The following is a 13,199-nucleotide window of genomic DNA, read 5'->3' as shown; positions in this document are numbered from 1 at the left end:
AGACGATGAAGTGTTCTAGATATACAATCATGTCGTCTGCCAATTTGACTTCTTCTTTTCAATTTGAATATGCTTTATGTCTTTTTCTTGCCTGATTGCTCTGACTAGAACTTCCAGTACTCTATTGAATAGGAGCGGTGAGAGAGGGCATCCTTGTCTAGTGCCAGATTTCAAAGGGAATGCTTTCATTTTTTTTCTGATTCAGTATGATATTGGCTGTTGTTTTGTCATAAATAGCTTTTATTATTTTGAGGTACGTTCCATCAGTACCTAGTTTATTGAGGGTTTTTAGCATAAAGGGCTTTTAAATTTTGTCAAAGGCCTTTTCTGCATCAATTGAGATAATCCTGTGGTTTTTGTCTTTGGTTCTGTTTATTTGGTGAATTACGTTTATGGACTTGCGTATGTTGAACCCGCCTTGCATCACTGGGATGAAGCTTACTTGATCATTGTGGATAAGCTTTTTGATATGATGTTTCAGTAGGCTTGCCAGTATTTTATTGAAGATTTTTGCATCTATGTTCATCATGGATATTGGCCTGAAGTTTTCTTTTCTTGTGGTGTCTCTGCTGGGTTTTGGTATCAGGATGATTTTCTTCTCATAAAATGATTTAGGAATGATTCCTTCTTTTTGTATTATTTGGAATAGTTTCAGAAGGAATGGTACCAGATCCTCTTTCTATGTCTGGTAGAATTCAGCTGTGAATCCGTCTGGACCTGGCTTTTTTTTGGGTGGTAGGCGCTTAATAGCTGCCTCAACATCAGACGCTGTTATTGGTCTATTCAGGGTTTCAGCTTCTTCCTGGTTAAGGTTTGGGAGGAGGTAAGTGTCCAGGAATTTATCCATTTCTTTCAAGTTTATTAGTTTATGTGCATAGAGTTGTTTGTAATAATCTTAGATGAAAGTTTCAGTTTCTCTGGAATCACTGGTGATATCCACTTTATCATTTTTTATTGCATCAGTTTGTTTCTTCTCTCTTTTCTTTTTTATTAATCTTGCTAGTGGTCTGTCTATTTTGTTGAATTTTCAAAAAACCAGCTCCTGGATTTATTGATTTTCTTGAAGAGTTTTTTTTGCGGCTCTATCTCCTTCAGTTCTGCTCTGACCTTAGTTATTTCTTGTCTTCTGCTAGGTTTTGAGGTTTTTTATCTTGCTTCTCTAGCTCTTTCAATTTTGACAATAGGGTGTCAATTTTAGAGCTCCCCTTGCTTCTCATGTGGGCACTCATTGCTATATATCTTCCTCTAGAGCAGGCTTCCCCACCTTTTTACACAGGGGCCAGTTCACTGTACCTCAGACCATTTGAGGGCCCCCACATACTGTGCTCCTCTCACTGACCACCAATGAAAGAGGTGCCCCTCCCTGAAGTGCAGCGGGCGGGGGCAGATAAATGGCCTCATGGGCCGCAGTTTGGGGAAGCCTGCTCTAGAGACTGATTTAAATGTGTCCCAGAGATTCTGGTATGTTGTATCTTCTTTCTCGTTGGTTTTGAAGAACATCTTTATTTCTGCCTTCATCTCATTGTTTATCTAGTCAACATTCAAGAGCAAGTTGTTCAGTTTCCATGAAGCTGTGCGGTTCTGAGTTAATTTTTAAATTCTGAGTTCTAACTCGATTGCCCTGTGATCTGAGAGACTGTTTGTTAGGATTTCCGTTCTTTTGCATTTGCCGAGCAGTGATTTGCTTCTAGTTAGTTGGTCAGTTTTAGAGTAGGTGTGATGTGGTGCTGAGAAAAATGTATATTCTCTGGATTTGGGGTGGAGAGTTCTGTAAATGTGTGTTAGGTTTGCTTGGTCTGTGTATGAGTTCAAGTCCTGGATATCCTTGTTAATTTTCTGTCTGGTTGATCTGTCTAATATTGACAATGGGGTGTTAGTCTCCCACTATTATTGTGTGGGAGTCTAAGTCTCTTTGTAAGTCATTAAGAACTTGCCTTATGTATCTGGGTGCTCCTGTATTGGGTGTGTATATATTTAGGATCATTAACTCTTTTTGTTCCATTGATCCTTTTACCATTTTGTAGTGTCTTTCTTTATCTCTTTGGATCTTTGTTGGTTTAAAGTCTATTTTGTCAGAGATGAGAATTGCAACTCCTGCTTTTTTTCTCTCCATTTGCTTGGTAGATCTTCCTCCACCCTTTTATTTTGAGCCTTTGCTTTGTGTATCCTTGCATGTGTGATGGGTTTCCTGGATACAGCACACTGATGGGTTTTGGCTTTTTATCCAATTTGCCAGTCTGTGTCTTTTGATTGGGGCATTTAGTCCATTTAAATTTAGAGTTAATGTTGTTATGCGTCAATTTGATACTGCCATTTTGGTGCTAGGTGGCTGTTTTTCTCATTCGTTAATACAGATTCTTCATTGTGTTGATCCTCTTTACAATTTGGTATGTTTTGTGAGTGGCTGGTACTGGTTGTTCCTTCTATGTTTAGAGCCTCTTTCAGGAGCTCTCGTAAAGCAGGCCTGGTGGTGACGAAATCTCTGAATACTTGCTTGTTCACAAAGGATTTTATTTCTCCTTCACTTATGAAGCTTAGTTTGGCTAGATAGGAGATTCTGGGTTGAAAGTTCTTTTCTTTAAGGATGTTGAATATTGGCCCCCACTCCCTTCTGGCTTGTACAGTTTCTGCTGAGAGATCTGCTGTGAATGTGATGGGCTTCCCTTTGTGGGTAACTCGACCTTTGTCTCTGGCTGCCCTTAGCATTTTCTCCTTTATTTCAACCCTGGTCAGTCTCACGATTATGTGCCTTGGGGTTGCTCTTTGTGAGGATATCTTTGTGGTTTTCCCTGTATTTCCTGGACTTGAATATTGGCCTGCCTTGCTAGATTGGGGAAGTTTTCCTGGACAATATCCTGAAGAGTATTTTCCAGATTGGATTCATTCACTTCGTCGCATTCAGGTACACCTATCAATCGTAGATTAGGTCTTTTTACATAGTTCCACATTTCTTGGAGACTTTGTTCATTCCTTTTTACCCTTTTTTCCTCTAATCATGCCTTCTCGTTTTATTTCATTGAGTTGATTTTCAACCTCTGTTATCCTTTCTTCTGCTTCGTCAATTTGGCTGTTGAAACTTGTGCATGCTTCGTGAAGTTCTCATTTTGTGTTTTTCAGCTCCATCAATTCACTTATATTCCTTTCTAAATTGTCCATTCTCTTAGTATTTCATCAAATTTTTTTTCAACGTTCTTAGTTTTTTTTGTATTGGGTTAAAACATGTTCTTTTAGCTAACAAGTTTCTTACTACCAACCTTCTGACGTCTAATTCTGTGATTTCATCACACTCATTTTCCATCCAGTCTTGTTCCCTTGCTGTTGAGGATTTGTGATCCCTTGTAGGAGAGGTGTTCTGGTTTCAGGTGATTTCATCCTTTTTACTCTGGTTTCTTCCCATCTTTATGGATTTATCTACCTGTCGTGTTTGTAATTGCTGAGTTTCAGATTGGGTCTCTGAGTGGATGTTCTGTTTGTTGATGATGAAATTATTTCTGTTTCTTAGTTTTCCTTCTAACAGTCTGGCCCTCTGTTGTAGGACTGCTGAGGTCCACTCCAGGCCTTGCTTCCTTGGGGATCACCTGCAGCCGCTGCAGAACAGTAATGGTTTCTACCAGTTTCTTCTTCTGCTATCTTTGTCCCAGAAGGATACCCGCTAAATGTCAGTCTTAGCTCTTTTTTATGAGGTGACTCTTTGCATATATGGGGGTCAGGGAGCTGCTTGAGGAAACAGTCTGTCCTTTATAGGGGCTTAAGTGCTGAGCGGTGAGCTTTGTTGTTCATTCATAGCTACTGGGCAGGTATGTTTAGGTCTGCTGCAGCAGAACTCACAAACCGTTTTTTGTTCCCAGGTGCTCTGTCTCAGGGAGTTGGGCTTTATTTATGAGTTTCCGTTGTGCTGCTGCCTTTTTTTTTTTTTCCAGGACTGCCCTGCCCAGCAAGGAGGCAGCCTAGTCACTGTCTGGCTGCAGAGGCTTTGCTGAGCTGCTGTGGGTCCACCCAGTTGCCGTGTGAACTTTCCTGCAGTCCTGTTTATATGGGTGTAGTTAGAACTGCCTCAGCAATGGTGGCCTACTTCTGTATTGGCGGACTCTTTCTGTAATGGCAGGTTGCCTTGGGAACAGCGGGTTGCCTTGGCAATTGCAGGCAACCTCAGCAATGGCATATTGTCTTGGAAACGGCAGGCTGCCTCAGCAATGGCCAACTACCTCCATAGAGGTGGAGTGCCTGGGTAATGGCAGACGCTCCTCTCCCACAGAGCTGGACCTTCCTGGGTTCAGCTGCACTTCCTGTTAAACTCTCAATCCAGAGAGTTTCTGATTGCTGTTCTTTTGTGGGGGTGGGACCAGTCGAGCCTGATCACCTGGATCCCTGCCTCAGAGCCTTTTTCTTTTTTTTTTTTCAGTTGAACAGTTGACTCTATCCTAGGTGTTTCAATCGCCTGTTGAAAAGGCGCAGGGATCTGTGTGATTTCCCCTGGGGGGACTCACTGCTCCGACTTAAACAGTGGCAGTGAGATTCCTGGCACTTTTTTTGCCTGGGAATCTCCGTTCTGGCTCCCTGTTCAGTCCCCTCTGTTATCAGATGAATGGGCGACTTCTTGGGGCTCCAGTCATCAGCTAAAGGGCACCCAGACCTGTGTATTTCGTTCGGAGAACTGCCAGCCAGGGCGCAGGTTTAGCAGTCTTGAGGGGCAAAGCAACCGCGCCAACCAAAAGAACTGTGCTGGCGACTCGTGGGGTTCCTCCACCTGGGTATCTCCTGGTTCGTGGGCAATAAAAATACAGCATCCACTCACCCTTTGCGCTTTCACTGTGAGCTGCAACTTTGAGCTTTTCCTAAACGGCCATCTTGGATCTTCCCCTTTCACATAATTTTACTTTATACGTTGCTTCCTTTTTTTTTTTTTTTTTTTTTTTTTAATTTACCTGCCTTGGAAAGAATTATGTTGCTTCTCATACTGGAATAAATCATTCTTTTCATGATCAATGCTCTTTTTATATTTTACTGGATTTTGTTTCTGTTTTGCGTAGGACATTTTTCTTTTTAATTAACTGCCAAACGGTTTTCCAGAATGACTATAACCTTATTTATTTCATAATGAAGTTCCTCCACGTCCTCTCCACATTTTTGTGTCAACTCTGTTATTTAAACTTGTATTCTGAAGTTGTGCAGTGAAATGTCACTGCTGTTATTAATTTACATTATCTTGATGACTAATGATGTTGAAAATCTTTCATATGTTAGATTATAAGAATAATTGGTGATATGCCTTTTTAAGTTTTTGTTGTTGTTGTTGTTCATTTTCTAATTTAAGTTTGTTCTTACTGAGGTTTTTGTTTTGTTTTGTTTTGTTTTGTTTTTGATACAGAGTCTCGCTCTGTCACCTGGCTGGTGTGCAGTGGCTTGATCTCAGCTCACTGTAATCTCTCCCTCCTGGGTTCAAGCAATTGCCCTGCCTCAGCCTCATGAGTAGCTATCTGGGAATACAGGTGTGCACCTCTGTGCCCAGCTAATGTTTTGTACTTTAGTAGAGATGAGGTTTCACCATGTTGGCTAGGATGATCTTGATCTCCTGACCCCATGGTCCACCTGCCTTGGCTTCTTAAAGTGCTAGTATTAACAGTAGTGAGCCAGTGTGCCTGGCCCTGAGTTTTTTATTTAAGGTAGGTGATAGTTGTTTGTTAGAAACATGTTTAGCAAATGTTTTCTACCAGTCTGTAGCATATCTTTTTATCCTCTTAACAGGTGTTTTACCAGTAGAGTTTGTAATTTTGATAAGGCCCCACTTATTTTATTTTTTTGTTCGTTTATAGTGATTATGGTTTTATTCAAATCTGAGCACTTATTGCCTACCCACAAATCCTATTTATTCTTACATTGTTTCTCTAAAAGTTTTACAGATATTGCTTAAGTTGTATTTCCTTTGAGCAATGCTTTCTTGCCTTCTTTAGATGTAAGACTTCAATTGACATTTCTTTCCTCTCCCTGCCAGTGATTCCAGGATCATTTTGTAAAAGGCTGTCTTTCATCTTTATTAGGTTGCTCTTGTACCTTTGTTAAAAATCAGTTGTGCACATTTGTATGGGTCTATTTATACATTTTTTGTTTTTGTTTTTGTTTTAATTTTTCAATACAATTTTTTTTCTTAATTGATCTTTGTTTTTGTGCCATTACCACATTATCGTTTTACTACAAGTACATAATATATATATATTTTCTGTTAGAAAGACTTATCTCACTTTACCTTATTTCAAATTATTTAGTTCTTGTACCTTTGCTCACCCTAAAAAATTTAGGTAATCTGATCTTTATTTTTGATACATTGCTTCCCAGCAGTAGGAAGTACTGTAATTTAAATAGGAGAATATAAGTTCTGTTTATCAGTTTTGGGAGAATTTTTGCTTGGATTTTTCAGCCCAAGAATATTTTGTGCCTTTTCATTGATTTAGACGTTTGAATCATTTATTTAGTGTTGGGTCGTACATGTTCGGTTAAATTTACACTTAAATGTTTATGTATCTGGTTTTCCTTTGAGTAATTGTGAATGTTTTTGATGCTGTTTATGCATTTATTACTATTTCTGTACAGAAATACTTGATTTTTATATGTATATTCTTTGTTTTGCAGTAGTGTTCAAGTCTTTGAGGGCTTTTTTTTTTCTTCCTTCTTGAGGATCCTTGCAAATTTTTTTTACATAGAAAGTTTTATTATGGCCATGCACGATGGCTCATGCCTGTAATTCCAGCACTTTGGGAGGTAGATCACGGGGTCAGGTGATGGAGGCCAATATGGTAACACCGCATCTCTGCAAAAAAAAAAAAAATATATATATATATATACAAAAAGTAGCTGGTTGTGGTGGCATGTGCCTGTAATCTCAGCTACTTGGGGGAGGCTGAGGCAGGAGAATCGCTGGAGCCTAGGAGGTGGGGATTGCAGTGACCTGAAATCTTGCCACTGCACTCCAGCCTGGCAACAGAGGAAAGTTCCAATTCAAAAACAAAAACAAAGAAGAGTATCATATTACCTACACATAGGAAGAATTTTGCATCTTCCTTCTTGTGTGTGACTGTTACTTCTTTTTCTTGCCTCATTGTGTTCGTCAGTATAAAGCTCAATAGAAGTGGCCAGAGGGAACTTAGTCTTGCTCTGATCCCATGGTAAGAAAAGTATCAGTGTTTCACTGTTAAAAATAATGTTAACTGGGAGCAGGGGCTCACACCTGTAATCCCAACACTTTGTAAAGCTAAGGCAGAAAGATTACCTCAACCCAACATTTGGAAGCTGCAGTGACCCATGATCTCGCTAAAAGATATGGTCTCAACTCTGTCACTTAATCATCTGCTGGGTTTATATATAATACAGGATTTTTTGGGTCATGCATCCTTTGTCGTTTTTGATTATGTAATTTTAAAGTCAAATGTTAACAAAGCTTATATTAGAAATAGAGGCTTTTATTCCTGGAATTGTGATTACTCTGTCCCATGAGTACTATTTTGTTACCTCCAGTAACACTAGTGTTCAGGTACTCCCTTAGCTCTGTGTGTGTGTGTGTGTATGTGTGTGTGTGTGTGTGTGCGCGCGCGCGTGTGTGCAATGGTTACTTGATGTAAAGAAACATTATAAATTCCATGATATTTATATTATTTAAATACTTTTTCAAGGCAAGTTGGACAAATGCAAGTAAAAAGCAACGTGAAAAACTCCTTGAGCTGATACGTCGTCTTGCAGAAGATGATAAAGATGGTGTGATGGCCCACAAAGTGTTGAACCTTCTTTGGAATCTCGCTCATAGTGATGATGTGCCTGTAGACATCATGGACCTTGCTCTTAGTGCGCACATAAAAATACTAGATTATAGTTGTTCCCAGGTGGGAGTGTTTCTTTGTTCAGTTTTTCTGACTTTCCTTCACAAGTAGGGTAACTTAAGTTACAAGATAATTCCAGTTTCTTCTGTCATTTTTTATTTCTAAAATAATCTTGAGGAATTGGCATACTTTTGTTCTGTAAGTCCAACTTCCTGCTCTCCACACTTGTCTTTCCAGCCAGATTGTATATATCATTCACTTTAAGTATTTTTGCTTCATTTAGACAAAAATATTAATAGGTAAAATATCTTATTATAGTCAAACCGTAGTTAACTATGTAGTGCTAATACAGATCATAAGGAATTAAAAGTGATCATAACTTCAGAGGTACAAGGATAATTACATTTTAGTTGCTAATAAGACGTTAGTAAGATTAACAGAACTTAAATAGTGGCTTCCCTGTGAGCAAATCACAACAGCTTCCCAATGTTTAACTTATGTCCCTATGTCTTCTAATTTTAAGTATTAATGTTTTGCTAGTTTTGCCTAAAGTCTTGGACCACTTGATGGATTTTTATCAGCAGTACTTAGTCACTCTTATAATACATCAGTTCAATAACTTAATTATGATGATACTCCTTTTTAAAAAATAAAAAAAGAACAAGCAGTGGTGTTTTCCATTTCTAGAGAGCAAGCATTCTGCTTTCACTTGGACTCAAGCTTAACTTAATTAAGCAAGGTTGGCCGGACATAGTGGTTCACTCCTGTAATCCCAGCAATTTCAGAGGTGCCAAGAAGGGCAGAATCGCTTAAGTTTATAAGTTTGAGTTTAGTCTGGGAAACAAGGGGAAGCTTTACCTCTATAAAAACTAATAAATTAGCTAGGTGTGGTGGTGCACACCTAATGTTCCAGCTACGAGGGAGGCTGAGGCAGGACGGTTACTGGAGCCTGGGAGGCTGAGGCAGTAGTGAGCCATGAGCATGCCACCTATTCCAGCTTGGGCCAGAGAATGAGACCTTGTCTCAAAACCATGAAATAAAATATATTTTTAAAAATTAGTAAGGTCAAGATGATGCTCTTGGGTTTTGGAAAGTTGTATAATTGTGAAGTACCAAAGCATTTGGTTCATCAACTGCTATCATCAAAAAAGGACTTGAATATAAACCCATATGTATTATTAGGTAAATCAAAGGGAGAACGTTCTTAAAACTGGGATACTTAAAATATGATGTCATTCACAGTCTGTGGACGAGTTAGTCCCATATTTTTATGTAAATCTGGTTTTATTTTTAATTGTGAAGAAGGTATAAATTAATATTTATTACAATTAATGTCCCATACAAATAAAGACACAATGATTTTCCAACCCAGTAGTCAGTAATACATTGGACTTGCAGTAATGCAGTTACAGCTTTAGATGCATTGAAATAAAAAACATTAGTTGGGTTATTATGATCAGATGACAGTGTTACACTGTCTTGTAGTGTTACAAGTGTTACACTTGATTCTGACATTTGATAAGTACTTTTTCAGCCTGTAAAATGGTTATGAGTATCTTGAGTTTAGGTGGCATCTTGGTAAATATAGAAGTGTTATACAGAATTAAAGTAATATACTTGTTATAAATGCTCACTTAGCATATATTCATTTTATTGCTTGCCACAATGTTTTCTACACTGCTATGTTAATACTTGATGTCACTAAATTTAGTGTAAGGGTTATGCCTTTTTTAACTTTAGTTTTTATTTTTGTGTTATGGAAAACTAGTAAGTGTGTCATTCCTCTTTCCCTCCTACCCAAAGTACTTTTTATTTAATATACATATATGGGTTGAGTACAGCGGTGCAAACCTGCAGTTCCAGCACTTTGGGAGGCTGAGGTAGGCAGATCATTTGAGGCTGGGAGTTCAAGAGCACCCTGGCCAAATCCTGTATATACAAAAATATAAAAAATTATCCAGGCATGATGGTACATACCTGTAGTCCCAGCTGCTTGGGAGGCTGAGGCAGAAGAATTGCTTGAATCCAGGAAGTGGAGGCTGCAGTGAGCCAAGATTGAGGCACTGCACTCCAGCCTGGTGACAGAGTAACAATCCATCTCAAAAATGAATAGACAAACAAACACATAGGAGTATTTTTAAATCCTTAAAAATGGACACATTTACTAATAGAAATTTTTCCTCAGAAATGGTCTGAAAACAGCATAATATGTAGAAACATGTTCTTTATTGTTTCCACAATGAAACCATTCACATAAACTGGATATTCTCTACAGTATGTGCAGCCATTAAAATGCCTTGTTAGTGTGGAAATGTATCCACAGTATTTAATGAAAGACACTTAAAGCATTTGTCCACTTTCTGTAAAAAAAAAAAAAAAGATAGTGCATGTGCTTACAGATATATCCCTTAAATTAAATATTAAGGAAATAACATAGATTTACCTTTTCTTTTCTGAATATGCACAGAAATGGGACTCTTCCAACTAAAAATTTATTAGATATTTAAACCAGAATTTTGATTGTTAGTCACTGTAGTGTAAAACATTGAAGCAACCATGGAGGAATATTTGAAACAATACTATGTTAAAAATATTCTTGGTTAGGTGTGGTGACTTATTCTGTGGTCCCAGCACTTTGGGAGGCTGAGTCGGGTGGATCACGATGTAAAGAGATCAACACCATCCTGGCCAACATTGTGAAATCCCATCTCTACTAAAAATACAAAAATTAGCTGGGTGTGGTGGCAGACCAGTGTAGTCCCAAGTGTTCAGGAGGCAGAGGCAGGAGAGTCACTTGAACCTGGGAAGTGGAGGTTGCAGTGAGTCAAGATCTGAGATCGTGCCACTACATTCCAACCTGGTGACAGAGTGAGACTTTGTCTCCAAAAAAAAAATTCTTAAATTATTTTTTAGTTCAACATGTTTGTCTTTTTTCTGTAGCTTTCTTTGTATTCTGATATAGTTTATTCTGATTATTTTTTAACCTCCGGAATTACTATACTATTATTTCCTTCATGAAATAAAACTTTTCCATGTTCTGTGCTCTGATTAGAAAAATATCTTAGCCAAACTGAGTATGTATGATAATAATTGAGATTGTATGCTTTGCCAAATTTTATGATAGAACTTTACGAAACTCAGTGAAATACAATATCCACCATTCAGACAAACAGTTTAACATTGTATTCCCTGTAAATGTGTCAGTACTTGGGAATTATGTCTTGGTATTATTTCTGAATCATAAAACATTAAATTTATGTTAGTGTTTTACATTTTGGAGTTTTTATTATAACTTCAAAATAATACCATATTCAGAGCATTTTGTTTGAACCCTTTTACAGTTATATCATAATTTTGCTGATGCTGAGTATAGAAGCTTTCCTGTTTTGCAAATGTCAAAATAATTTGAAGGTAGAATTATATTGTGAGTATTGGTCCACTTACAGTATAAATTTTTTTTCATGTGTAAGGATCGAGATGTACAAAAGATCCAGTGGATAGATCGCTTTATAGAAGAACTTAGCACAAATGACAAATGGGTAATTCCTGCTCTGAAACAAATAAGAGAAATTTGTAGTTTGTTTGGTGAAGTACCTGAAAATTTAAGGTAAGACTTTTTTAATGCAGAGAATTTTCTTATTTTTATTTATATGTTATATTGAAAAGGGTATAGGAGAGCAAATTTTAAAGAAAGAAAACATTAGTGGGAAAACGAAAGATTTCTAAGAGTGTCTTTGCTACAAAATAAGGATCCTTGATTGTAATCTACTTCTTTGTATTTTATGACGCAGATAGGTAAGCAATATATTCAATACCAGATAGCAGTTAAGCATAGAGCCACATTACTGCCTTTCAGGTCTTAGAATTTTTCCTGACTTCCAGCAGATGTATCAGACATTATGTCATGTGTTATGTTTCTCTTACTACTCATTTTACTCTGTGCTTTCAGCAATTATTTTGCCTTTGGCTGAATATTCCTTGCAGTTCCACATATCTTTTGAAATCTTTATTATTTATTTAATTGATCAAGTCTAATGTATTTTTATAATTTGTAGGGGGAAAACACTTTTTTGAATTTTAAAGTTAAAATTTTAAAGTTAGACTGCAAGGTAATTTAAATTATGAAACATGACAAGACTTTAAAGTTTTTTACTCATAACTTATTTTAGCTAGATTTTTCTTAATTTTAAAAGTCTGATGTTATATGGTAAATTGTGATTATTTAATTTATTTTCTTATGATATATTGATAATTAATGCAATAAAGGGTAAAATAACATGGAGAACCCTATGTTACTTGAAGAATATTCACAGTGCAGTTAAGATTCCCAGTAGTGAACTCTAGGTTTGTCTAACTAGCTATAATTTTAGAAAGATTCTCTCGTCGGCCAGGTGCTATGGCTTACGACTGTAGTCCTAGAACTTTGGGAGGCCAAGGTGGGTGGATCACCTGAAGTCAGGAGTTCAAGACCATCCTGGCCAATATAATGAAACCCCATCTCTACTAAAAATACAGAAAATTAGCTGGGTGTCGTGGTGGGCACCTGTAATCCCAGCTACTCGGGAGGCTGAGGCAGGAGAATCGCTTGAACCCAGGAGGCAGTGACAAAGAACATGCCATTGCATAACAGCCTGGGCAACAAGAGTGAAACCTGGTCTCAAGAAGAAAAAAAAGATGCTCTCATGATGTAAGAACATATGTCTTATCAGATAATGATTAATCAAGATGCTTTACAGGTTTAGATTGATACAATTATGCCTCAGAGTTTTTTTTGTTAATAGAAATTTAAAATGCCGTTTATATGTTGTGTTTTTTTCAAGTTAACTTTGGCTTTATTTTTCTAATGGTGGAAATGTTACAGGAAATTTGAAAGTTTTATGGGAATAAACACTGGAAAACTACTTATGAAGGGCATATTTTGATTTGATTTGATTTACTATATGTAACTTTTGATACTTTTCAAAGACTGGTGACCTTATTACCAGTAGATTAATTATGATTGTGAGTTGATTGCTTTAGTCAAAGATGACAAACTCGGAAGGAAAAGAAAACTAGATACTTTTTGGTAATATCTACAGGTAAAACAGTATGAACTCATTGTTCTAGAATGTACCTGGGAATGTCTGCTATTTTTCATTGCACAACACATGTGCTTTGATACTGATAGGTAGTTTTTATTTAACACAAGAATACTGAAATAAATATTTGTTTGGAGGCATGGATTGTATTTTTTACAGGGTTTGATAATTTGTTGTTAAGGGGAGAATATTGACCACATGTTGTCAATAATCTATAGCATTGATTTTTTTTTTAAGTAGTGGCTAGAATTTACCTTCTGTAAGCTATCTTAATTACAGCAATTTTCATTTGCTTTATTATACTGTTAAGTTA

The 13,199-nt window shown here is 37.2% G+C and overlaps 1 protein-coding gene across 1 annotated transcript in view; it reads left to right on the top strand.

The window, feature by feature from the left end:
• LOC141582937 (ubiquitin carboxyl-terminal hydrolase 9Y) overlaps positions 1-13,199 on the top strand; it is a 236,761-nt gene that overhangs the window by 112,047 nt on the left and 111,515 nt on the right. Inside the window, exons 15-16 of the mRNA XM_074392392.1 lie at positions 7,665-7,871; positions 11,279-11,415. Coding sequence (XP_074248493.1) covers positions 7,665-7,871; positions 11,279-11,415 — 344 coding nt within the window. The remainder of the gene's footprint in view (positions 1-7,664; positions 7,872-11,278; positions 11,416-13,199) is intronic.

Source organism: Saimiri boliviensis, chromosome Y (assembly GCF_048565385.1).
Source record: "Saimiri boliviensis isolate mSaiBol1 chromosome Y, mSaiBol1.pri, whole genome shotgun sequence".
NCBI lineage: Eukaryota > Metazoa > Chordata > Mammalia > Primates > Cebidae > Saimiri > Saimiri boliviensis.
This window is presented reverse-complemented; position numbering and strand designations above follow the sequence as displayed.